Below are 26890 nucleotides of genomic sequence, written 5' to 3' on the forward strand. Positions count from 1 at the left end.
TCGTGCTTTTTTATAGTCTTGGGAAGCCCGAGCACGAAGTCCATACTAATGTCTCGCCATGGAGCATGTGGCACTGGCAATGGCGTGTACAGCCCGGTATTTTGCTTTCTTTGCTTTGCCAGCTGACATGTTCGACACTGCCCTAAAACTTTGGCTACGTCTGGCTTGAGGCTTGGCCAATGAAACGATCTTCCACGAGGGCAATGGTCTTATCACGACCAAAATGGCCAGCTATCCCTCCCGAACGCCGCTCCCAGATGAGGAATTCACGAAGGGACATACGGGGAATACAAAGTCTGTCTCCCTTGAAAAGAAAGCCATCTTTAAGAACATATTCACCCATAATATGCTGGTCACTAGAGAATGACGCGTAAGTACCCCCAAAATCAGGACATATGGGGTATTCATCTTTCAATTGCTCAAATCCGACTACCACTACACTCAAGGAGTTGAGCAATGCCACTCTCCTACTAAGGGCATCCACTGGTTTGTTTTCAACCCCGGCCTTGTGTTTCAAAACAAACGAATATTCCTGAAGAAACGCTACCCACTTGGCATGCCTTGGGTTGAGTTTCTTCTGAGAATGCAAATATCTCAAAGCCTCATGGTCAGAAAACAAAACGAATTCTTGCGGTAGGAGGTAGTGTCGCCAATGTCTCAGGGATTGCACTACCGCATAAAATTCTTTATCGTAAGTGGAGTATTTTTGTTTTGCCTCATTCAGTTTCTCACTGAAATAGGCCACCGGGTGTCCTTCTTGACTCAACACTCCACCTATACCGACACCAGACGCATCACACGCTACTACAAAGACTGTAGAAAAGTCAGGTAGACGCATGACAGAGCTTCCACCATCTTGCCCTTAATTTCTTTAAAAGCCTTGACGGCGGCTTTAGACCACACGAACTCTCCCTTTTTCATGCACTCGGTAATGGGAGCCATGATCGTGCTAAAACTCCTAATGAACCGACGATAAAAAGTTGCTAGGCCGTGAAAACTTCGCACCTCATGAATGTTCCTTGGTTCTGGCCACTCAACTATGGCCCTGACTTTTTCAGGGTCTGCGCGCATCCCTTCAGATGACACTATAAATCCTAAGAACATAACTTGGTTAGACATGAATGCACATTTCTTAAGATTAGCGTACAACTTTTCCTTCCTAAGGACACTACAGACCTTCTTTAAATGTTCAAGGTGTGATTCCTTAGTGGTACTATAAATAAGAATATCGTCAAAGTACACCACTAGGAATTTTTCCATGAACGGCCTCAAAGCTTGTGTCATCACCCGCATGAAAGTACTAGGTGCGTTAGTCAAGCCGAAGGGCATGACCAACCACTCATACAACCCATCTTTCGTCTTAAACGCCGTCTTCCACTCATCTCCGGGGCGTATACGAATTTGGTGATATCCACTCTTGAGGTCTATCTTAGAGAATATAGTGGACCTGGCCATCATGTCAAGCATATCATCAAGTCTAGGTATAGGGAACCTATACTTGACAGTAATTTTGTTTATGGCACGGCTGTCCACACACATGCGCCACGTGCCGTCTTTCTTTCGCGTCAACATGCAGGCACCGCACACGGGCTCATACTCTCTTGGATGAAACCCTTTTGCGAAGCTCATCAACTTGCTTCTTCAACTCGGCATGCGCTGCAAGGTTCATCCTGTAGTGAGGAAGGTTCGGTAGAGTAGACCACTGGGACAAGATCAATGGCATCGTATGTCCCTCATAGGTGGCAACTCATTCGGTAAGTCTTCGGAAATACATCACCGTATTCCTTCAGACCGAGGTCACCTCACAGGGCAACTCTGATGGCCTCAGGTGTAATTTCTCTAGCCACAAGGGCATACACCATAGAATCCTCCTTAGCCTCTTTTCCAAACTCTCTTACACTGATTATATGTAAAGACTTAGGTTTGGATTTCCCCATTTCTCTAGGCTCACTTGCCTTCTCATCCTTCTTCTTCCCTAGTGTATTCTCAGGTGGCATGGGATTAAGTTTGATCTTTTTACCATTATACATAAAAGTACACGCATTCGAACGGCCAAAGATCGTGACATCATTATCGAATAGCCACGGTCTACCTAGGATAACATGTCCCACATCCATAGGTAAAACATCACACCACAGGGACTCTTTGTATGACCCAAACTCGATGGGGACTAGACATGACTGGGTGACAGTAGGGATGTCTTGTCAACCCAAGAAACTTTATACGGGTCTGGATGAGGTGTGGATTTCAGTTTTAAGCGATCTAAGGTGCTAGTGGAAATCACATTCTGACAACTTCCACTGTCCACTATCACCTTACAATTCTTTTCACCACACTTGGCAATAGTGTATAAGATAGTGCTTCGACGCCAGTCAACACTACTTCTAGACTGAGCTAACACACGCCTGACTACTGCAAGCGTTGCTTCTCCATCCACTTCTTCTTCATCAGTAAGTCCTCCTTCAGGGTGATACTCTTCAACTTCATAATCACCCTGGTCATCTCCACCCTCGTGGGACTCGCCTATAACTAAGGCTCTCCCACGGCTCTTCGTAGGACACTGATTAGACATGTGGCCAAGGTTGCCACACTCATAGCACCTCACTTGGCTCATGTTACTAGGACCGGCACCAAGAACCCCTTTGTCCTTGTCCTCCCTAGGCCTAGGCGGAATGGTCGCCTGTGCCCTAGGTTAATTACCAATATTAGGTCTAGTTCCTTGGGAACTAGATCTAGCACTGGAGTCTTGGGACTCAAAACGACGAACGACAGGAGCCTTCAGATATTGCTCTAACTCCTGCACGACTTGATATGCTTCATCTAAGTCCGTTAAGGGCCGAGTAATAAGCTCGCGCTGAAGATCCGCACAAAGGTCCGTCTTGAAACGCGAGAGCGTTACTAGAGGGTCTTCTCGGATATCACATCGCATCATATACTCTTCAAATTTAGCGATGTAGTCAGTGGCAGGCATTGACCCTTGGCGTAAGGATTGCCATTGGTCAAGGAGCTTCTGACGGTATGAGAGAGGAAGGTACTTCTCCTTAAACTTCTCTTTCATCTCATACTAATGTGTGATAGGGGCTCTACCAACTCTCTCTACCCTACGCTCGGTGTTGGTCCAGAAGAGCTTGGCTTGACCCACAAGCTTCATCTTAGCAAACCGCATTTGACGGTTTTCTGACATGTCATACCACTCAAAGTAGTGGTCCATGTCAGCAACCCAGTCAAGGAATGCCTTGGGATCCAAGCGTCCATCAAAACTTGGAGCCTCAACTCTCACACTCTTCATCGCACGCTCATCTGGATCATAACGGTCTTGATGACCACATGTGGCTCGTGCCTCTCGCACCACACCACGACCGTTACCACGATCTCTATCCTCACTACCACCACGTGTGGCAGCACGTTCTTCCATGATTCCTTCCACTTGGGAGTGCACATCTTCCCCTACAGCGGGGTTTTCCTTTTGGGACGCCTCTAGTTGCTCCACCTTAGTCATGGTGGTGGTAATTTGGTTCTCAAGGCGGGCAAACTCACGCCTTTGACCCGCTTCTAGGGCGGTTATCTTTTGTATCAATTGAGCAAGTTGCTCAGATAACTGCTCGTTATTCATGGTAGGTTGAAGTCCGAAACCTCTACCTCTTCTCGTGGGCATACAATGAAGACTTGAACCAAACTCTACCTAACTAGACTACTAGGTGTTATGACTTTCAAGATGAATGCGATGAATGCAAAACTACTATAAACTGACACAATTAAGTTGAAACAGGAAACAACTCAAATCTGAAAATTTTCCAGATTAGGAACTTTCTAAAATTGAAAAGTTTCTAAAATTGAAAACTTTCTAAACCTAGAACTTTCCTAAGTTAAACCTAAAAATCAAAACCCTAATTTGATAACTCGATCTAGACAAAAACCATGCAAGCCTAGGCTCTGATACCAAATTTGACGCAGGACAGCCCTAATTATGATGCATGCTCATGGAAATAATTAAACAGCGGAAATAAAAGGAATAAATGATCTAAAATTCTAACAATAATCATCATAACTGAGAAAATCATAAAGGAAACATGCAATGGAGCGGGCCATCACTACAACCATGGAGTATGGAATTCAATTACTACTTAGGTTGGATCCGAGGGATGAGACCTCCCGATCTTGCATGGTCACACCCAATCGATCAATGAAGATCACTAGTCCGAAGAACCAGGAAGTTTCTCGGATTAGGGATTTGAGAATTTAGGGATTTAGGGTTTAGATCGGTTCTCAAGATTTTGATCGAAGAGGACTTAGCCAAAACAAAAAAATAGAAGAAAGAAAGTTATTACCTTGAGGAAGTTGGAGGGGCACAAGAAGAAATTAGAAGAAGAAGATCAAGGGGAGAGAAGAAGCACCATTAGAGAGAAGAGAGGAAGGAGGCAACCAAAGGGTTTGCTTTTCATTCATCAATAGTTGAAATTCGTGTTTAGGGCTTTACCCCACTTAAATAAGCAAATAAAGACATAAAATTACTAAAATACCCCTAGAATAAGCAAATAAAGATATAAGATTACTAAAAGATCCCTAACTAAGTCAAAAAATGCACAAATAACATAAGTATGGGAAATTTTGTGCGCTCGGTCTTCTTTCTCCAATCTTCCTTCACATGTGTCTTCCCTAAGTGGGGTATTCTATATGTCCAATCACATGTGAAAGGTCTTCAGCTCCTCAATATTCGCCTATCCACAAGGACGGCACTTGTGGTTGACGCTTTCTTCGTTGGTACACCTTGAATGCACTTGTGTCCGCAATGTTATGGACCATGGATGGATTGATTTTTTGCCTTAAATATGATGTAGTGGCAAAGTAGACATTTTTCCCACGTCAGTTTCTTTATGACTCTTGGGGTCCGTGAAATGAAAAGTATCACCTCTTTTCTATAATCTGGCATGTTGATCGATTCTTGCCCTGTTGCTGCATCTTTTTTGGTAGTTGAGTTCAATGTTGTCAAATCCGCTATGTGCAATTCCTTATGAGACTATGGCACAATCCCATAAGCAATTGAACATGTATATTTTTAATTAAAATAAAAAAATTGAAATTTTTTCTGAAAAATTCTGAAAATTTTGTCAAAATGATTATAACTACTCCAAATTAGTTTTGCTATCTATTTCAATGTACCACTACCTAAGCTATAAGAAGTTAATAACCATTAACCAACGAGTTCGGATCCTCTGTTTTCGGGAGGCAGAGACTCTCTGCCTCCCGCAACCTCATTGGTCCAGCTAACCACGCCTACCACGTAGGTAGTTTCCTATTAAAAAAAATAAAAACTCTACCATCTTTCCTAACGGCAATGGCAGCATAAACGGAACTTTCCATTTCCATCTCCAGAGATTTTTTAGAGATTTCTTCTCCCCTCGATTCTAAATTCAAATTCCTTCCTTTTACAGATGGATTTCATTAAAGCTCTCACCGGAAGAAAAAATGAATTTTTTCTTTTGACGATCGGAGGCCCTCCTTCCCCAATCTCTCTCAATCTCTCTCGCCCATTTTTCATCGGGCAGCCGATAGCCGATTTCGGCTATTTCGTCTATTCATCCATCGAAGATCCACCCCATCTCACAGGTATTTTAATTTTTTTATACAATTTTTTACAGATTATTTATTTTATATATTTTTTCCTCCATTCAGAATCCTTTTTTTTGTTTTTTTTCAAGGCTATAGACATTGAAGTATTGGTTGTCTACATCTGAATTTCTTGATCAATATCAATAATGGTAGTTGTAAATGACTGATGTATACTATTGTGAAAACCCAAATGTTGTAATTAAACCCAAATCTATAATCAAGTGCTCCCAAAGCACCAGTCAAGTTCATCTTGGGCAGTCTGATCAATGTGAACAGTTGATTTATTACCCTTGATTATTACCAACATTGGAGGAGAAACAAACAGGAGATGCCAAGAAATGAAGCAGGGTTAGGCTGTAATAATAATTCCCATCATGTTATAGGTTTTATTGTCTCATCCACCATAAACGTGAGATGCATTTATAGCAATCTGGACGGTCGAAAGCATGGACCCCATTGCGGATACAGCATAAACCAGAATTTTGAACCTCTGGCCATCTTATTTCTAACCGTCCCATTACCGACTAATTGTACAATATTGGCTATCTCACTTTGCTCATGAATTTTGGACTTATTTCTCAGTCCTATTAATAACAATCATTTGGATGGTTAGGATGATCAAACAGTGATTTTCAAGTTACTCTGCATCTGCAATAGGCCCTCAGACTTGTGATGATCTGGATTTCATGTATGTACATCACAGAAACTAGGGATGATGCACGTGCAGTTATCACCAGTCTGGTACAAGGAAAACATAGACAATCTCTAGCTATGGGAGCTTAGGTGGTAGTAATTATAGAGTCCAAATTACAGGTAGCATATGTTAATTAATTGAGTTGAAATAAATGGGGCACCACAGAATATCACCCTACATTTTATGATTAAAGAAAAAATTAAAAATAATAATTTACAGTCACATTGATTGATAGATATACCTTCACTTGTACTGTTATTACAACACGGTAGGAAAGAAAAAGCGTATCTATAAATCAGAGGGGGCAAATATATTAATTTCCTTTCAAGATCTGATTTATGGAAATGCTGAACAACCAAAAGATTAAGCTCTCAGATGCCCTTAGTTACCGGAAAAATGTGGAAAGGAAGTTGTTTCATTTCATATATACAAATGTGAGTTGTAGATGCTTTCGACTCTGAAATGAAGAAGCCTTGAGCCATTCCATCCATATGGAGATGCAGATGTGCTGTTATATTCTCATTTGGGCTTCCACCAGACAGGAGGGATAAATAATTGGAGAATGTAATCACCCAACATTAGGGCTGTTCACGAGTCAAGCTAGCTTGAAAAACACGCTCGACTTGGCTTGAATGGCCGATTCGGGCCGAGTCAAGCTAATTATTGGAAGCTCGAGTTGAGTTCGAGCCAAGTTTGACTAGGGGACATTTCAACTCGACTCGACTTGAAGCTCGAACTCGAGCTCGATTAATAAATATATTAAAGTTGTGGGGAATGCAGAGAAAGTTGAAGTGAGATCTCTTTGCTTTCACCCCAACAGCGTAGAGTTTGATGTTGGTGTTGACAATCTCTTGAATCCAAAATGGTATATTGTATGGAGCACTCACATGAATAGACATATCCTTCCTGAATATGTTGTGAGCTACAAGTCCTCAAATAATCTGCAAGGTAACGGAAACTGCGCTTTTGTCTGAGTAGCAACAATACAGGTGGGTCCTACTTTTTTGTGGTCCCAGGTCTGTTCAAAATCCTATCCATTGGAAAGTATGGCCTTGATGATGGGTAATTCAGAACATACAATTGAGGATGCTTTTGGCCCATGGTTCTTCTATCATAGGGCCCACACAGATGGATTTTCTAGACTGCTGAAAGATGGACTACACCTTGTTTCGGTTGCCAGGCCAAACCAAAAATGAATTTCGCTTGGTGGAGCGTCATGTAAAATGCATCTTTAAAATTTTTTTATTTAACTTCTCTTCTGAATCAATGGAGGAGGATCAAAAACAGAATCCATTACTCTCTCACCCAACAAGCTCGAGCTCGACTCAAGGTAAACTCGACTCTACTCGAACCACTAGCTCGACTCGAACTCGACTTGACAGCTTTGGCAAACAAGCCAAGCTTCAATGTTGAGCACGAGGCCGAGCTCGAGCTCAAGCTCGAACTTGAGTACAGCATGGACAAGCCGAGCCGAGCTTGGCCCACCTCGACTCGACTCGGCTCAATGCCCACCCCTACCCAACATACACCTACTTAAATCTTTTTCTAGTCATGACTGTCTTTATAAATGATATGCATCAGCCTCGTCCTATTTTCATGGAATAGACAATGAATTCTCAAGCAAAACATCCAAAATATCAGAAATTCAAAATGTGCATAATAAGAATACTAGCTCTCATGTCTTGCCACACTTTTGATGGAGAAGTTAGCACAAAATAAGCAACAACTGAAAGAATGAGGGAATATCTACCGACGTGGGGCCCACTTTGTACTGCAACCTCGTCACTTTGTCTAGTGAACACCAATGTAGGGCTTTCATTTACATCATCAATAATTGGTTGTTTACATATGAATTTCTTGATCAATATAAAAAATGGTGGAATACTTTTGTGATTTGTCTGAGTCTTAAAACCATGGACGCATATGTGTAATACATCAGTCATTTACAGCATTTGGGTTTAATTATAGCATTTGAGAAGAGAGAAAGAAAAGATGCTTCCATAATATTAGCCACAACATTGAGTGGGTTGTAGGGAGGGTTTGGGGCATTGTTCGGGAGTGGATCTGCTGTAATAGTGGGGAGAAAGGGTGTGTTGTGCCTATGTAGTAGGGTGGGCTGGTTGGTTGTTTTTGTGGTTTGTATTCTTTATCACCTATCGGTGTTGTTTTAATAAAATTTCCATCAACTTTCCAAAAAAAAAAAAGATCTGTTGAAGGTAGAGGAAGCTATGTGTCACCACATCTCTAATATAACAATGGAATAGATGGAAGCTAATCAAATAGACCATCCACCCATGATTTAGATGAAATTCGGAATGGAAATCATCTACTTAGAAAAAGGTAAATGGCCCTTCAAATACTCATCAACATCAAGAATACAAGATCAAGGGTAAGGAAATATAGCTTACCGCATCTAGGTCAATCTGAGCAGTCAAGACCTCAACATCCTTTAAGGAAAATTGGGATCCTTGAGCAACCACGTCCCTATTTATAGCAATACAAGAACATCCATCTAATACCAAATAAACATTGAATATAGTGTATAAGGCACAGTAACCATTAACCACTGAACGTGGCAGAATTCACAAAATTGAATATTACAGGTATTATAGATATGTACAAATATAATATAAAAGCATGCGTACATACATGTAATTTTTTTTTCGAAAATATATTTTTTTGACCAGCAATCTTTTGTCCTTAGACAGGTGTTTATCCCTTTAATTTGACAAGTTCTTCAAAAGCATATTGCGCTTAACATGGTGAGTAACCTCTCATTATATTTCTGAATTTTTTTAATCAAATTTTAAAATGAAATATAAAAGTTATGTATGGCCTTAATCGTTATTAATTTTCATGATTGCAAAATGAGTTATTTCAATTAAAAAACTATGATTACAACACCAGATATACTCCATCATTTTTATTTTTATTTTTGATTTTATCAATCAAATTAATTTAAAAGATGAACATTAAAAAAACAATATCATCCACTCTCTTTAAGGTATTTTTGCGTTTTCTAAGGTCAAAAGTTTAACGCGCATTTTTAAATACTATTACACATAGATGGGATAACGAAAACAAAAACTTCATCATTGGAGGAAATATACTATTTATTAAACCCCAAGACATTGCTTTGATATTGGGGTTGAGTATGAATGGAGAGTCTATAGATATGAAGAAGAAATTAGATGATTATAATGAAAATTTTAAAAACAAATATTTTCCAAATGCTCTTATATTGAGGAATTTAATTGAGGAGAATATTAAGAGGTGGATAGAAGAAACTTTGGATGAATGTTTAGCCGATTTTACCAAACTTTTTATTTTGTATATATTTAATACAATTTTATTTCCAACTTCAAATCATGCCACACCAAAATTCTTGTTGCACTATGTGAATAACCTGAAAAAGTTGCATAGTTATGATTGGGCAACTGCTGTTTATGAGTTTTTGGATAGAAGTATTTCTAAATGTGTGGAGGAGAAAAAGAGCTATGTGAACGGATGTGTCATGATATCAGAAGTAAGTAAACAACTACTTTTATCAATTTTTTTTCTTTTCGTTCTCATATGTCTTTCTCATATGAATTTATTTTATGCATAGCCATGGTTATAAGAGCACATCATTCATCAGCCAATGTTAATAACAAAAATGGTGTATCCACATTTATTGAGATGGGTAGAATCTGTGGTTCCCAACATGCTGACACACGTAGGAAATATATTGATAATCTCATCTACACTCAGGTAATCAATTATTTAACTCAATTAAGATTTTAACATTAATATTTAATTTGTTCAAATAAAGTATATACATTTATATATTTATATATCCATCAGGTTATTGAAGAAATAAAGCCTACGTATGAAGAGAGAAATCTACTATTTCCTCCTGTAAGTGATTCGTGTTTCTTTTTTGTACTTGATATGCAATCAGTAGTGATTACACATTAAACAATATTTGTATTTTTAATTGGCCTACAGGATACATCAAACACTACAAAAGAAATATGCTGTCATTTGAAACCTAAATTGGTCAACATGTTTGAGAAAATTGTAACTGTTCCCCACTTAACAAATATTTTATATATGCGTATATTTTTTTAATCATGTTATCTTGTGATACTAATTCCTTATTATCTTTGTTGTGATTTGCATATAAGCATCAAATATCACCCAAGAAACATGTAGTCATTTGGAACCTATATTTTTGTAAAATAAAGAGAAAAATATAATTATTCTGAATACAATAATTATTTTTAATTAGTATATATTTTATATATTACAATGCGTTAGAATGCTAATTCTATTTCATTGATTCTTATGATTTTTATATAGGAGATATCAAGTGCAGTCAACGAAATGTGCAGACAATTTGAACCTAAATTTTTGAACATTATAGAGAAGTTAATGATACAAGTAATCACAATAAACTTTTTTCATATGTATTTATTTTTCATTCATAATAATTAGGAATGCTTTAATCTAAATAAGATATTATGTTTTTTTTTTTCTCCATATAGAATAAGAAAAATTAAGACAATAGTGAGTACAGAGAATTACTGATGGAAAACAAAGAATTAAGAGATAAGATAGTTGATAAAGAAATAATTATACAACGATTGTCTGATAAAGTGAAAGGGTTAAAGAGAAATCACGATTGGGAAGCTACATCATATGAGATAATCAAGGACATGCAAGTAAATTCTGATATACCACAAATTTCTACTCCCGTTCATGCGAATACGAAGATAAAAGAGACTTTTGTTACAAATCAAAACTCTTTAGTGAAGTGTGTAAAAGCACAGGGTAGGAAGAAGATTCCTTCAAAAGTCTTACAATCTCCATACACTAAAATTTCATGTAAAACCAAAGGTAAAACTATATATGAAAATCCTGAAATTCAATCACGTATAGAAAATAGTGATGAGTATATGTTATCCCAAGAAGAGGTGAATGCAATTACGACTCTTAAAGCTCAGAATAAAATCAAGTAAGATGCTTTAAGTATTTAATTTTTAATCCACCCACTTAATTTTTTTAATCTTTTTGTACTAATACGATAATATATGTCCTTAGAGATCAAATATTTGGCCCACTTCTTGTCGAAAGGAGATCCTTAGAGTCATTGTTGAATCCAATGAAATGGGTAGATGATGATGTATAATTTAAATGTTATATTACAATGAAGTATGATCCATCATTCATGGATATGACTTAATTGATTAATATGTTAAATTTGATGCAGGTTATATCCAAGTATACCGAATTGATGGCTATTCGAGAAAATAGTGGTAGGCATAATTTGTTAAAATGTCACTTCTTCAACGCATGGTTTCATGTAAGTTTTCTCATTTATATGTGTAACAAAATTATCATATATAAGTAATTTGTGTTTAAATGATGTTAATTTCATTTAAATTGAACTATTTCAGAAATATGTGTGTACAACGAGAATTATAACGAAAGGAGATAAGAAATTTGAAGAGATATATTATGATGGTAATGATGCAAAAATTGAAAGTATTATAAGGAGGATTCCTTACGAGCTAAAGAGTAAAGAAAAACTTATGATCCCATTGAATGACCTTTGGCGACATTTCATTTAGTGGGATCATAAGTTTTTCTTTACTCTTTAGCTCGTAAGGAATTCTCCTTATAATACTTTCAATTTTTGCATCATTACCATCATAATATATCTCTTTAAATTTCTTATCTTCTTTCGCTATAATTCTCGTTGTACACAAATTTCTGAAATGGTTCAATTTAAATAAAATTAACATCATTTAAACACAAATTAATTATATGTGATAATTTTGTTACATATATAAATGAGAAAACTTATATGAAACCATGCACTGAAGAAGTGACATTTTAACAAATTATGCCCACTATTATTTTTTCGAATAGCTATCAATTCGGTATACTTGGATATAACCTGCATCAAATTTAACATATTAATCAATTAAGTCATATCCATGAATAATGGATCATACCTCATCGTAATATAACATTTAGATCATACCTCATCATCTACCCATTTCATTGGATTCAACAATGACTCTAAGGATCTCCTTTCGACAAGAAGTGGGCCAAATATTTGATTTCTAAGGACATATAATATCGTATTAGTACAAAAAGATTAAAAAAATAAGTGGGTGGATTAAAAATTAAATACTAAAAGCATCTTACTTGATTTTATTCTGAGCTTTAAGAGTCGTAATTGCATTCACCTCTTCTTGGGATAACATATACTCATCACTCTTTTACATACGTGATTGAATTTCAGGAATTTCACATATACTTTTACCTTTGGTTTTACATGAAATTTCAGTGTATGGAGATTGTAAGACTTTTGAAGGAATCTTTTTCCCACCATACGCTTTGACACGTTTCACTAAAGAGTTTTGATTTGCAACAAAAGTCTCTTTTATCTTCGTATTCGCATGAACGGGAGTAGAAATTTGTGGTATGTCAGAATTTACTTGCATGTCCTTGATTATCTCATATGATGTAGCTTCCCAATTGCGGTTTCTCTTTAACTCTTTCACTTCATCAGACAACCGTTGTATGATTATTTCTTTATCAACTATCTTATCTCTTAACTCTTTGTTTTCCATCAGTAATTCTCTGTACTCACTATTGTCTTCATTTTTCTTATTCTATATGGAAAAAAACATAATATCTTATTTAGATTAAAACATTCTTAATTATTATGAATGAAAAATAAATACATATGAAAAAAGTTTATTGTGATTACTTGTATCATTAACTTCTCTATAATGTTCAAAAATTTAGGTTCAAATTGTCTGCACATTTCGTTGACTGCACTTGATATCTCCTGTATAAAAATCACAAGAATCAATAAAATGAAATTAGTATTCTAACGCATTGTGATATATAAAATATATACAAATTAAAAATAATTGTTATATTTAGAATAATTACATTTTTCTCTTTATTTTACAAAAATATAGGTTTCAAACGACTACATGTTTCTTGGGTGATATTTGATGCCTATATGCAAATCACAATAAAGATAATAGGGAATTAGTATCACAAGATAATATGATTAAAAAAATATATGAATATATAAAATATTTGTTGAGTGGGAAACAGTTACAATTTTCTCAAACATGTTGACCAATTTAGGTTCCAAATGACGGCATATTTCTTCTATAGTGTTTGATGTATCCTGTAGGCCAGTTAAAAATACAAATATTGTTTAATGTGTAATCACTATTGATTGCATATCAAGTAAAAAAAAGAAACACCAATCACTTACAGGAGGAGGTAGTAGATTTCTATCTTCATACGTAGGCTTTATTTCTTCAATAACTTGATGGATATAAATATATAAATGTATATACTTTATTTGAACAAATTAAATATTAATTTTAAAATCTTAATTGAGTTAAATAATTGATTACCTGAGTGTAGATGAGATTATCAATATATTTTCTATGTGTGTCAGCATGTTGGTAACCACCTTCTACCCATCTCAATAAACGTGGATATAACATTTTTGTTGTTAATATTGGCTGATGAATAATGTCTTCTTGTAACCATGATTATGCATAAAATAAATTTATATCAGAAAGACATATGAGAACGAAAAGAATTTTTTTCTGATAAAAGTAGTTGTTTACTTACTTCTAGTATCATGACACATTTGTTCACATAGCTCCTTTTCTCTTCATACATTTAGAAATACTTCTAGCCAAAAACTCGTAAACAGTAGTCGCCCAATCATAACTATGCAACTTTTCTAGGTTATTCACATAGTGCAACAAGAATTTTGGTGTGACATGATTTGAAATTGGAAATAAAATTGTATTAAATATATACAAAATAAAGAGTTTGGTAAAGTTGGCTAAACATTCATCCAAAGTTTCTTCCATCCACCTCTTAATATTCTCTTCAATCAAATTCCTTAATATAAGAGCATTTAGAAAATATTTGTTTTTAAAATTTTCATCGCAATTATCTAATTTCTTCTTCATATCTATAGACTCTTCATTCATACTCAACCCCAATATCAAAGCAATGTCTTGGGGTTTAATAAATAGCCTATTTCCTTCAATAATGAAACTTTTGTTTTCGTTATCCCATCTACATAGCGTTGAACTGCTGACCTTAGAAAACGCAAAAATTCCTTAAAAGGAGTGGATAATATTGTTTTTTTTATGTTCATCTTTTAAATTAATTTGATTGATAAAAAAAATAAATTGATGGAGTACATCTGGTGTTGTAATAATAGTTTTTTGATTGAAATGACTCATCCTGCAATCATGAAAATTAATAACGATTAAGGCCATACATAACTTTTATATCTCATTTAAAAATTTGATTAAAAAAATTCAAAAACATAATGAGAGGTTACTTACCATGTTAAGCGCAATATGCTTTTGAAGAACTTGTCAAATTAAAGGGATATATACCTACTTAAAGACAAGATTGTTAGTCAAAAAAATATTTTTTCAAAAAAAATAAATTAAATATATGTACGCGTGCTTTTATATTATATTTGTACATATCTATAATACCTGTAATATTCAATTTTGTGAATTCCGCCACGTTTAGTGGTTAATGGTTATTGTGCCTTATACATTGTATTCACCGTTTATTTGGTATTAGATGGATGTTCTTGTATTGCTATAAATGGGGACGTGGTTGCTTAAGGATCCTAGTTTTCCTTGGAGGATGTTGAGGTCTTGACTGCTCAGATTGACTTGGATGCGGTAAGCTATATTTTCTTACCCTTGATTTTGTATTCTTGATGTTGATGAGTATTTGAAGGGCCATTTGCCTTTTTCTAAGTAGATGATTTTCATGGTCTATTTGATTAGCTTCCACCTATTTCATTATTATATTAGAGATGTGGTGACACAGCTTCCTCAACCTTCCACAGATCTTTTTTTTTTTTTTTTTGAAAGTTGATGGAAATTTTATTAAAACAACACCGATAGGTGATAAAGAATACAAACCACAAAAACAACCAACCAGCCCACCCTACTACATAGGCACAACACACCCTTTCTCCCCACTATTACAGCAGATCCACTCCCGAACAATACCTCAAACCCTCCCTACAACCCACTCAACGTTGTGGCTAACATTATGGCATCTTTTGTTTCTCTCTTCCCAAATGCTGTAGTTAAACCCAAATGCTGTAAATGACTGATGTATTACACACATGCATCCATGGTTTTAAGATTTAGACAAATCACAAAAGTATTCCACCATTTTATATATTGATCAAGAAATTCAGATGTAAACAACCAATTAATGATGATGTAAATATGAGCCCCATGTTGGTGTTCACTAGACAAAGTGACGAGGTTGCAGTACAAAGTGGTCCCTACGTAGGTGGATATTCCCTCATTCTTTTAGTTGTTGCTTATTTTGTGCTAATTTCTCCATCAAAAGTGTGACAAGAGATGAGAGCTTGTATTCTTGTTATGCATATATTGAATTTCTGATACTTTGGATGTTTTGCCTGAGAATTCATTGTCTGTTCCATGAAAATAGGACGAGGCTGGTGCATATCATCTATAAAGATAGTCGGGACTAGAAAAAGCTCTAAGTAGGTGTATGTTGGGTGATTACATTCTGCAATTATTTATCCCTCCTGTCTGGTGGAAGCCCAAATGAGAATATACCAGCACATATGCATCTCCATATGGATGGAATGGCTCGAGGCTTCTTCATTTCAGAGTCGAAAGCATTTATAGCTCGCATTTGTATATATGAAATGAAACAACTTCCTTTCCATATTTTTCAGGGCATCTGAGGGCTTGATCTTTTGGTTGTTCAACATTTCCATAAATCAGATGTTGAAAGGAAATTAATATATCTGCCCCCTCTGATTTATAGATATGCCTTTTCTTTCCTACCGTGTTGTAATAACAGTACAAGTGAAGGTATATCTATCAATCAATGTGACTGTGAATTTATTTATTTTTTTAAATTTTTTTCTTTAATCTTAAAATGTAGGGTGATATTCTGTGGTGCCCCATTTATTTCAACTCAATTAATTAACATATGCTACCTGTAATTTGGACTTTGTAATTACTACCACCTAAGCTCCCATAGCTAGAGATTGTCTATGTTTTCCTTGTACCAGACTGGTGATAACCTCATGTGCATCATCCACAGTTTCTGTGATGTACATACATGAAATCCAGACCATCCCAAGTCTTAGGGCCCATTGCAGATGCAGAGTAGCCTGAAAATCATTGTTTGATCATCCTAACCATCCAAATGATTGCTATTAATAGGACTGAGAAATAAGTCCAAAATTCATGAGCAAAGTCAGATAGCCAATATTGTACAATTAGTTGGTAATGGGACGGTTAGAAATAAGATGGCTAGAGGTTCAAAATTCTGGTTTATGCTGTATCCGTAATGGGGTCCATGCTTTCGACTATAAATGCATCTCGCATTTATGGTGGATGAGACAACACAAAACCTATAACATGATGGGAATTACTATTACAGCCTAACCTTGCTTCATTTCTTGGCATCTCCTGTTTGTTTCTCCTCCAATGTTGGTAATAATTAAGGGCAATAAATCAACTGTCCACATTGATCAGACTGCCCAAGATGAACTTGACTGGTGCTTTGGAAGCACTTGATTATAGATTTGGGTTTAACTACAGCATTTTGGTTTTCACAAAAGTATACATCAGTCTTTTACAGCTACCATTATTGATATTGATCAAGAAATTCAGATGTAGACAACCAATACTTCAATGTCTATAGCCTTGAAAAAAAAAGGATTTTGAATGGAGAAAAAAATATATAAAATAAATAATCTATAAAAAATTGTATAAAAAAATTAAAATACCTATGAGATGGGGTGGATCTTCGATGGATGAATAGACGAAATAGCCGAAATCGGCTATCGGCTGCCCAATGAAGAGTGGGCGAGAGAGATTGGGGAAAGAGGGCCTCCGATCGTCAAAAGAAAAAACCCATTTTTTCCTTCCAGCGAGAGCTTTGATGAAATCCATCTGTAAAAGGAAGGAATTTGAAATTAGAATCGAGGGGAGAAGAAATCTCTGAAAAATCTCTGGAGACGGATATAGAAAGTTCTGTTTGTGTTGCCGTTGCCGTTAGGAAAGACGGTAGAGAGTTTTTTTTAATAGGAAACTGCCTACGTGGTAGGCGTGGTTAGCTCGACCAATGAGGTTGTGAGAGGCAAAGAGTCTCTGCCTCCTGGAAACAGAGGATCCGGACTCTTAACCAACATACAAAATGCTAAAGGATTTTTTTCATAAGGGCACTGACCATTTCGGCTCTGGACCGAGAATCTCCCACTTTTAAACTATTTCCTGATCCACTGCCAATTTCTTGTATGTCATACAAACCGCTTGCACTATCGGATGCTCAACGGATGAAGCTGTTAACAGTAAAAAGTCAAATTTACCCTTCATTGCCTGTAAATTGCGTGAGAAATCCATCTTATCCATCAGATTTTCCATTTCATTTTAGAAAACGTGCCCAAAATGAGACGGATATGAAGCTCAAGTGGGCCACACGACAGGAAAAAAGTGAAATTAAACACCAACTGTTGAAATATCTCGAAGCCATTATGGGGCCCACTTTGAGCTTTCGATCTGCCTCATTTTTTGTCCCATGCCCTAAAATGAGCTGAGAAGATAGATGGACAAGGAGGATTTCTCATAAATATCAAGGTAGGTCCTAGTACGGTTACAGTGGCACCTAAATTAGAGGGGTTTGAAGAGGTTTGGGCTTGGGTTTCAGCCGTAGGTGGGGCTCACCATGATGTTTTGATGAATCTACTCCATCGATCAGATTTTCCATCTCGTGTTAAGGCAAGGGGCTAAAAATTAGGTAGATCCAAAGCTTAGGTGGGCCACATGCTAGGAAATAATGGGATTGAATGTCCACTTATCTCTGTAAAGATACCAGTTGGGAAAGGATGCGGGTTTGTTCAGTTTGCTCAACGGTATAATTTTTTACCATGGTTCAATAGAAAACATGATGGAATCCCCTTCACAATATCTCTACATTTCTTAATGTTATTTTGAATTTTGCACTTTATTATTCTTGGCAGAAACCATGCTGAGGAGGTTGAATGGGACAGTCATTGGGAACCAGAAGGTTCGTCTTTCATGGGGTCGTAATCCAGCCAACAAGTAGGTAAAATGGATCTTTAGAAGTTCATCTTATAACCCACTTGTATTTTCACTTATTTTTGTTGGAGGCTGAATTCCCTGTTCATTCCAAACAGGGAACTTCCATGTTTGGAGCTTAGTTTGTAGATGTGGGGCTCATGGTTCGTCTGTCCAAGCCATTGATCTGACAGCCCATCATGGATGGGCCATTCCCCCAAAATCTCCCAATTGGAAGATCTTAGCCATTAAAGCTTTGCTCTTTCCTCAATTGAATGTGGTTTTTTCGTGTGTTTCTAATCAGGTATTCGTAATTTTGCATGCAAACTGCGGGTAGGTTGATGAAAGTTGCATAAGACTTTGAAAGGTTTGGGCATTGTGTTCAAGTAGAGATTTCTTGCATTGATAGTTCTTTGAAAATAAAATGTGTTGATCTATTTAGGAGTACAATACTTGATTTATTCTTCAATTTGGTATTGTGCCTTATGTTTAAATTGGCATAAAACTCCCATAAATATCGAGTCAAACCTTTGTTTGGGCATTACAATGTTGTTAGCAATTTGGGATTTGTATTTAACATTCTCGGTTACATAAAGATGATACCTAATGGTTTCCTACAATGCAATGGATGCGGTTTAAATCTCTATAGGCTCCAAGGATCATTTGCATATTAGGAATTACTTCTATACCTAATGGTTTCTGTCAGTTTTTATTCAAGGATCATTTGCCTATTAGGAATGATCTGCTAGGTAAGAAATAGCTTTGTTATTTCCTGCTGATTCAACTATATTATTTGCATTGCTGTAGTAATATATATCACATTGTGTAATGAAATCTATTGATGTTTCTGTACTCTGCTATGAATTAAAATATTAATTATCACTTAGATTCTGTTTTCTCTTTATATACTAGACTTTCTTTTTTCAAAACTTTGTTAACAACAACAACAACAACAACAGGGAGTTGTCTGAATTTGCAATTCAATGGGTTTGTGTTTAAGGACTGGTTTCCAATGCTTGTTGTATATTTTGTTGCATGCATGGATTGTTATATACTTAATGTAAGGCAACATGTCTAAATTTAGTGAGATTTCATAATGTAGTTGATAATCTGTGAAGGAGTTAAGGTACATAGACCATGTAAATGAGGCAATCCCTTCTCCTTAGGTGATTTGCCTACTTTTAGTTCTGTTTGAATGCACCAAGGAATTGGATTGTGATGATTAGTTTGATAGAGTGGAAATGGTGGAATTGTAATTACCTTCTGAGTACTTAGAAGGAGGATTTACCCTCAAATCGTAGTTTGTTTCCTCTAGACTCCAACTTGGCAATAATGAAATTACAATTGGGAGTAGAGTTCCTCACAAGAAACAGTTGAGGAAATTGCAATTTGGCCACTTCCAATGTATTGTCCTAGTTATTGCAATTCAATTCAATGGTGAATCCAAACAGCCTTAGATTTCCACTAGTGGTGGAATTTGTCTAGTGTTTACTGTGAACAGAAGCATTCTCATTAATGGCACCATGGTTTAAATGATCAACCAGTACGACTCTGTATTTTTTGAGTCATATCAGTTATTGTTTGAATTGTGGACCAAAAGCATCCTGTCCACTCATCTAGTAGGCCACATATGTATGCCACACATGTGGACTATTTGCAATTTTTGTACACCATCCATTGTATTGTACGTGAGTAGCACAACCGATTTGTTTTAGTGGCCTGATTTATGCACCATGTCATCCACATGGTGGGGGCCCACTTGATGCACCGTTTGGATGCCCCACAAATGCGATTATATTATAAACGATAACAACACCAATGCCATTTTATGTGTACATGTAGCCGGATATTATATATATCGGTAGCAGAACACTATATTGAGACCCGGCCACTGGAACTACAATTTTCTTATGTTATATAAAATCCGAGTCATGGCTATCCTTTACTCAAGAGGCTTATATCTTACATAACAACAAGGTAAGATCTGACAACTTCTCCATTTTATTTATTTTTGCTATACAATGATGCAAATGAGCTTTGTAGGTTCAGGCATTTGCAAGTTGGCCTGGAACTCGAGTCCAGCAGCTTCAAGTAGTCCTTGATGGCAACAGCTAGGTTGATGTCCTGACCGAAGGGAGATGAATAGGAAGCGGAATGCATCCTGACCGAGTCACACATATTGATGAGGAAATGCAAATTTTCTTTGAATTTTCTTAAATTAATTAGTGATGCCATTTAAGTAATTCCATATAGCAATGTGTGTGCTTACTTCTGAACATTAACATGAATCTGTTACTCAGTTTCAAACTACCTTACATTTTTAATTTTATTTGCAGATTTTGGTAGAGCACATCAGGGCAGTTCTTCCAGGATTAAAAGCCTGCAGACAAATTCTGTCAATAGTGTTGTGAATATGAGATTTGCAACTCATTTTTTATTGTCATTTTCAGGAATTGATTGGCAGACTTGTTATTACACAGGAATGTTAGTTTTTTATATGTGAATTGATGGAGGCATTTTGTCATTTGGGTAGAGCTTTGATTGGTAGACTGTTTTAACTATGAGATTTACAATTCAGTTTCAATTGTCATTTACAGGAATTGATTGGCAGACTTGGTTATTACATGGGAATTTTAGTTATTTTATGTGAGACGATAGAGACATTTTGTCATTTGGTTGGCTTTGTTTTTGTATTCAACCTGTCTATGAAGTAGATGCCATCACTTACTAACACATTTTAGAAACTACACTTCCAAGCTTCTCCGAAACCTTCAAAATGCTTTCTCATTTTACACTTAAAGGCACAACATTTTGAAAATGTTGCACCAAAATGCATATTCTGATACACTATTCATGTGGAGCTGCATTTTACAACCATTCGGTAATGGGAACTATGTCATTGACTTCACAAACCATAGTTTAAAAAAAGGATCTCATCCAATATGTATCTTTGCTATGTAGATATCTCTCATGTTACCAGAGCTGAGGCTGTGTGTGTCGGTTTATGCAGGGGCCATACTATTGTGGTGCCGGAGCTGACAAGGCATTTGGACGAGACATTGTTGACTCTCACTACAAAGCATGCCTTTATGCTGGAATTAACATTAGTAGGATCGATGGAGAAGTTATGCCTAGCCAGGTAGATCGTGAATATTTTCCACCATTTTTTTTGTTTGGTTTCAGCATTGCATTGTTTTGAATGGTACTTGTGTTGGTATGGGCATTTATGAAGTTGGATGGGTAATGACCAGCAATTGGAATGTGACAAGAGAGAATCCATGCAAAGTATGATTGGGAATGAATTCATTTTCCTTAATAGTAATTGGATGAATGGAGGTCATTTCATTAAAGGAAAACCCACTATATTTGTTTATCTATCTTTTATAGTTAAAACCAATTACTTCTCATGCCAATAGAACTAATTTTGCTTTTGAAATCTCTTCAGGGATTGAGAAGCTGCTTATGCAAATATCTAGCATTATTTTGTTCATGTCCTCAGAGATGCCTTGTAATAGACCTATGTAATAGACTATTACATAGAGTCAGGATGGCAGCCAGCGTGAAACTTTTACCACAACTTTCATTAGGAATCCTGACAATATAATAGACCCTTGATGGAGTAGAATGGTGGAATAGGATTCGTTTAAGCCGATCCCAATCAGTTGGGATGCGACTTATATAGATGATGGTTATGATTATGTCCTTAGAGATGCATTGTAGTGATTTATTTATTAATTTATTTTTTTCTCATTTACATTTGCTTGATTTATTCTACCGGCATTGATCCACAATTGTCCAAAATTATCTGGTGAAGAGTCCCTACTGGTGATCGGAATAATGATTCTCGTGACAAGACAAGCGAGAAGTTTGAATTTGTACTTTCACAAGAAATGTCTTCGTTGCTTCTGTTTCACTAATAAGTCTCTGTACAATGAAACCATAGATTTTGATATCCATGTTGGTCATTTTGCATACTTGGATCAACATGCAAAAGATGGTATGTGCTATTTTTTATGCAAAAGATAATTTATTTCAACCATTCTAATGCAGAACCTGAACCTAACTTTTCTGAAATTTCCCCAAAGCATTTCAATCCTTTCTTGGAAGGGAACACAAAGCTGGAAGAGAAGCATCAGCTAGAGGCTCAAACCAACCATCGAGTACTGGGTATGTACTCTTTTTGAAGTTCTGTTTCTTTCTACATTTTTTTTTTTTCAAATCAAAACCAATTGTCATGGTGATGTGCTTGAGCTTGTTTCTTTCTACATGAGGTAATGAGTAATAACTGACGAAATACAACAAAACATTGGGTAGTCTTAAATTTGATCTATTCAAAGCTCTTGCAATTAGTCATTGTTTTTTTCTTTCCAACGTCATGTTTTTTCTCAGCCATAATCTAGGGATCTCTGTGCCAGTACAACAAGTTTAAAAATCATAATTAGTCATTGATCTGGACTGTTTGTTTTGTTGAAACATGAGCTATGATGTCTTCACCTATAATGTATTTTGTAATCCATGCATGGCGCGCATAAGAACTGATTTATCATCTTAATTAGGGACTGGCAAGTAATGAAAGATGCCTTAGCTTGTTGGGTAGCTTCCTTTTAGTCTACCATATATCTATTGGTAATTATTTATTCCCTATAGAGTTTGATTCCATCATTCATATTCTTCTTGATGAGTTGATGTTGAGTTGTATCTTGTGATTTCAGACAGACCAGTCAAAGGTTGAAGCATGCCTTCGGGTTCATATGAAATAGATTATTCAGGTATTATTCTCTAGACTGTAATTGACTATTGGAAGTTAATCTAGAGCAACCACCTTTTGTATTGGGATTTTTGACCTTTCATGTTTCCTTTGTCAATGTTTTGTGTTGTTTTTGTTCCATACTCTATACTTTCTATTTTGGTTCCATGTACACTATTATAAAGAAAATTCTTGGCTACCATTTCATAGAAGTGCCCTTAGCTAATAATACGGTTTTCAGAAACAAAACACTATTGGAAGTTAATCTAGAGCAACCACCTTAGTTAGCTTATTTTTCTTGCTAATGTTTGGAGTGTGATCAGTTGCTTATGGTTCCAGCTGCTTCCATTGGATTTGGATGAATCTGAATTCAGGTTTTTAGCTGAAGCATTTTCTCTTCAGATCCAGGAGCTAGATGATGAAGTCTTAATGGAGAATCAGAGTTAGAATGTGCTTGGTGTCACCATGTCAGAGTAAGGCTGTAGTGGTTATTCTCAGGGTTGTGTTCCGGCGAACCTGCTAGCAATTTTGGATGGTTTTGGGTCTGATCCTCTAACTTGATCTGTTTGATCATCGTCCTCTGCTCCTATTATACTTACAACCGACGATCTATTGTATTCTGAAATTTGTTTATTTAGAAATATGAATGCAGGTTGCATTGTATGATTTGAGTGCTATTTGTAATATGAATGCATTGTTTTCTTTCCTGATTACATTTTATGTACTATTCCTAGTAGCAATAACTGTATTAGCTTAGATGAGTTGATCAATCACACCAGGTTCTTGCAATGGTAACAGACACCATCGTTATTAAAAAAGAAAATTTATTTTTTAGACGTAGCTACGGATATTATCTGTAGCCTTTATTCTAAAACCATAGCTGTTGCTAATTTCAATATATTGCTATGGATTTCGTTCCACGTACAAATATTATCCAAACAAGTCCTTAATACTGGACAGTTAAAAAAAAAAAAAACCGGATCCTATGGCCTCATCTTGAAAAGTAGAAAAGTTAAAAAAAAAAAACCTAAAGTGATGAAGTACATTTAAGTAAAAATTTGCTTATAACTAATCATAAATTAAACATACTTAACTGAAATAAGTTACTTATCTACTGCTGTAGGTAGAAAAATAACTTATTTGATGGTATCCAAACGAGCCCTAAAATAAGAAGTATCCAATGACCTTATCTTAAAAATGTGAGTGCCAATAAATTAGAAGCTATGATTATGTTTGTAACCTGTAACCTGACTATACTACAAGAAAACTGACCTTTACCAGCGGTCAAAACCGCTAGCAAATGCCCAGAAAACCGTCGGAAAATCCTTTGCCCGCGGTCAGCTAACAGCCCGTAAAGCCTCAATCAAAAAAGGTTTTACCGGCGGTCAGGAACTTTACTGACGGTTGTGCTGGACGCCACTAATCGCCAGTTTTTGCTACACTACCAGAAAATTGGTTAAAAGCTACGAATAAAATCCGTAGCTAAAGAGGAATAGCCCACAGTACGACCGTAGTCATTAGTACCAAGCCTTGAAAGTTTTGCTACGGATTAAATCGGTAGCTATAGAGACATGGCCACCGAGAATCCGTAGCCATAGAGAAAATCTTCTTATCAAAAAGTTATAAAAAAAGAAAAAGAAAAGAAAAGGTGACCCACATGTATCCTAGTTTATTATTATTATTATTATTTTACACCAGTCTAAGCAGCTAACATACCTTGGTTAATGTCAATGATCTCCTTGTTGCCAATGATTGCCATTGTTTCCAAGGGACTGGTTTCTTTTGTCGATCTTTGGTGAGTTGTGTAGCTGCCATTGAGATTCACTCTACTTGCCTTCAAACAGGCTGCAAGAGATTCTCCACCTTGTAGAGTGTTAACTGGCTTGTAGCAGGTGAGAAATTGCGGGTATGCCTCCACCTTGTAGACAACTCAAAATTTGGAGTTCTTGTTGAGCTTCCTTGGGAGTTCACCTTATACCCATTAGTTGATGAAATGGATCTCTTATTAGGAGAAGACCAGTCTGAGTCTACGGAACAAAACTTTGCCGAACTCTCAGCATTATTATTTGATAATTCCAGTTCATTGATTTTTCCTACAACAAATCAAACGTAAAATGAGAATTCGTTGATGCCAATTCAGATCCAGCAAAATTCAGATAAAACCAAACAATAATTTAATCAAAACCAATTGAGAAATATTATGCATTCGTCTGGCTGCAAGCAAGATCACTACAACAAAAAGATGTATAATCGGCATTTGCGATTCTCTTTTATCGGCGCTATGTAATACCCAACCCGACGGATATCTTACCATATATATATGAAAAAAAAACCCTACCGCCCCAGCGCAACTCTCTCCTACTTCCTACCCCTGACGTGCGCGCTCTCTCTCTCTCTCTCTCTCTCTCTCTCTCTCTCTTTCTGCAAACCTAGCTCAAATCATTTCGCTCCCGGACGCCACGCCTCTCTCTCCCTCTCCCGATCTCTCTCACTTGCATCATCTCCAGATCTCGGGCCTCTGTCTCTCTCTCTCTCTCTCTCTCTCTCTCTCTCTCTCTCTCTTGCATCATCTCCAGATTTGGTGCGGCCAGCAGCCCCTACCCTTCATCTCTTCCCCGGCCAGGAACTCTCTTGTTTCCTAGGGTTTTGGATCTATTTTCTGCACTTTGCAAGGTATTTTGACTGGTTATGGTGGGGATTTACTAGATCTAGAACTAGGGTTAAAGCATACGCTTCCTCCTCTCCTAGAAGTTCTCAGCTCACTGTGGGTCGAGTATAAACACAACCTACGAGTTCCAATGCATCACTTATGCAACATAGATAATGATGATTAAATGTTGTTTGTGTTAGTGCATTAATCATGAGTGGGATTATACCAAAACAGTAACCATACTCCAGATCAATTCATATAACGCAAGTGGAAGACTGAAAAATGTATATAGACATGTATGAGCCAAAAGGACCACGATCGGTCTCCAGATTATGAATACATCACTGAGTCACCATATACATGTATGAGTGCGAAATAGTTCAACTACATTAATAAACCCTGTAACCCCGTCGATCCGGATGGCCTAAGCGAAACCACCGGAGAATTGCATATATGAGAACTCATCTTGATCGTCATAGTAATCGAGATCCGCGTCCTGAGTCGCATCATCATCTGCAACTAAAACAGAATCTGGTGGGTGTTCAGAACACCGTCCCAGAACATGGGAGTGAGTGATCAACTCAGTGGAACAATAAAGCAAAGGTTAACATGTTATCAATTCAATCAAGCAGTAATGATAAAGCAAACATATCAAACATTCCTATATACTCTTATTAATGCAAGGATGAAATGTAAGCATGATGCATGCTCTTGCCTACACTCCCTCGTGCGACACCATCTTACGGTCGCGATATGCTTTCTTCCCTTTGTGCTCTTCAACTCGGGGCACATGCAGTGCGATGAAATGAGCATAATTACTGAGTTATTATTAGTCCTTTTCATACAGTAGGATTGGGAATCTAAGGTACCTCCTTTATATCAATTTCCAAACAATGATCCATTCTAGGGTCATCAATCCTAGTAAATCTCATGCGATGATATGGTTCTAGGTCACTACAAAGGGCTCGTCACCTTATCAGTGCAGGCCTAGTGTACTCTTGTTGCTACGTAAGGGCTCGTCGCCTCTACGTAGTCTTAGCGTACGC

General features: G+C 36.7%; 3 protein-coding genes and 1 long non-coding RNA gene across 4 annotated transcripts; 3 read left to right on the forward strand and 1 right to left on the reverse strand.

Moving 5' to 3' along the window:
• Positions 1 to 9414: 9414 nt before the first annotated feature.
• Positions 9415 to 11801, forward strand: LOC131219348 (uncharacterized). The gene is made up of 4 exons (XM_058214436.1): positions 9415 to 10054; positions 10148 to 10201; positions 10646 to 10726; positions 10831 to 11801. Exons 1-4 carry the CDS (start codon positions 9878 to 9880, stop codon positions 10843 to 10845), a joined length of 327 nt encoding a protein of 108 aa, XP_058070419.1. The 5' UTR covers positions 9415 to 9877; the 3' UTR covers positions 10846 to 11801.
• LOC131218170 (uncharacterized) lies at positions 10208 to 11916 on the forward strand. Its single transcript, XM_058212849.1, has 4 exons — positions 10208 to 11300; positions 11387 to 11468; positions 11556 to 11648; positions 11743 to 11916. Exons 1-4 carry the CDS (start codon positions 10873 to 10875, stop codon positions 11914 to 11916), a joined length of 777 nt encoding a protein of 258 aa, XP_058068832.1. The 5' UTR covers positions 10208 to 10872.
• Positions 11917 to 12682: 766 nt separating this feature from the next.
• LOC131219349 (uncharacterized) lies at positions 12683 to 13874 on the reverse strand. Its single transcript, XR_009158119.1, has 5 exons — positions 13593 to 13874; positions 13431 to 13502; positions 13256 to 13324; positions 13068 to 13148; positions 12683 to 12969 (listed from the first exon to the last, which is right to left on the reverse strand). It is a non-coding gene; the product is annotated as an uncharacterized LOC131219349 (long non-coding RNA).
• An 8397-nt stretch (positions 13875 to 22271) lies between these two features.
• LOC131218437 (transmembrane emp24 domain-containing protein p24beta2-like) lies at positions 22272 to 23050 on the forward strand. Its single transcript, XM_058213010.1, has 3 exons — positions 22272 to 22444; positions 22498 to 22614; positions 23004 to 23050. Exons 1-3 carry the CDS (start codon positions 22285 to 22287, stop codon positions 23015 to 23017), a joined length of 291 nt encoding a protein of 96 aa, XP_058068993.1. The 5' UTR covers positions 22272 to 22284; the 3' UTR covers positions 23018 to 23050.
• Positions 23051 to 26890: the final 3840 nt, after the last annotated feature.

This window comes from Magnolia sinica, chromosome 11 (assembly GCF_029962835.1).
Source record: "Magnolia sinica isolate HGM2019 chromosome 11, MsV1, whole genome shotgun sequence".
NCBI classification, from domain to species: Eukaryota; Viridiplantae; Streptophyta; class Magnoliopsida; order Magnoliales; family Magnoliaceae; genus Magnolia; species Magnolia sinica.

Coding starts and splice junctions, on each gene's coding strand:
- LOC131219348 (XM_058214436.1), top strand. CDS start 9,878: ATGTCTTTCTCATATGAATTTATTTTATGCATAGCCATGGTTATAAGA. Junction 10,055..10,147: donor ATAATCTCATCTACACTCAG/GTAATCAATTAT, acceptor TATATCCATCAG/GTTATTGAAGAAATAAAGCC. Junction 10,202..10,645: donor GAAATCTACTATTTCCTCCT/GTAAGTGATTCG, acceptor ATTTTTATATAG/GAGATATCAAGTGCAGTCAA.
- LOC131218170 (XM_058212849.1), top strand. CDS start 10,873: ATGGAAAACAAAGAATTAAGAGATAAGATAGTTGATAAAGAAATAATT. Junction 11,469..11,555: donor TGAAATGGGTAGATGATGAT/GTATAATTTAAA, acceptor AATTTGATGCAG/GTTATATCCAAGTATACCGA. Junction 11,649..11,742: donor TCTTCAACGCATGGTTTCAT/GTAAGTTTTCTC, acceptor GAACTATTTCAG/AAATATGTGTGTACAACGAG.
- LOC131218437 (XM_058213010.1), top strand. CDS start 22,285: ATGATTCTCGTGACAAGACAAGCGAGAAGTTTGAATTTGTACTTTCAC. Junction 22,445..22,497: donor GGATCAACATGCAAAAGATG/GTATGTGCTATT, acceptor ATTCTAATGCAG/AACCTGAACCTAACTTTTCT.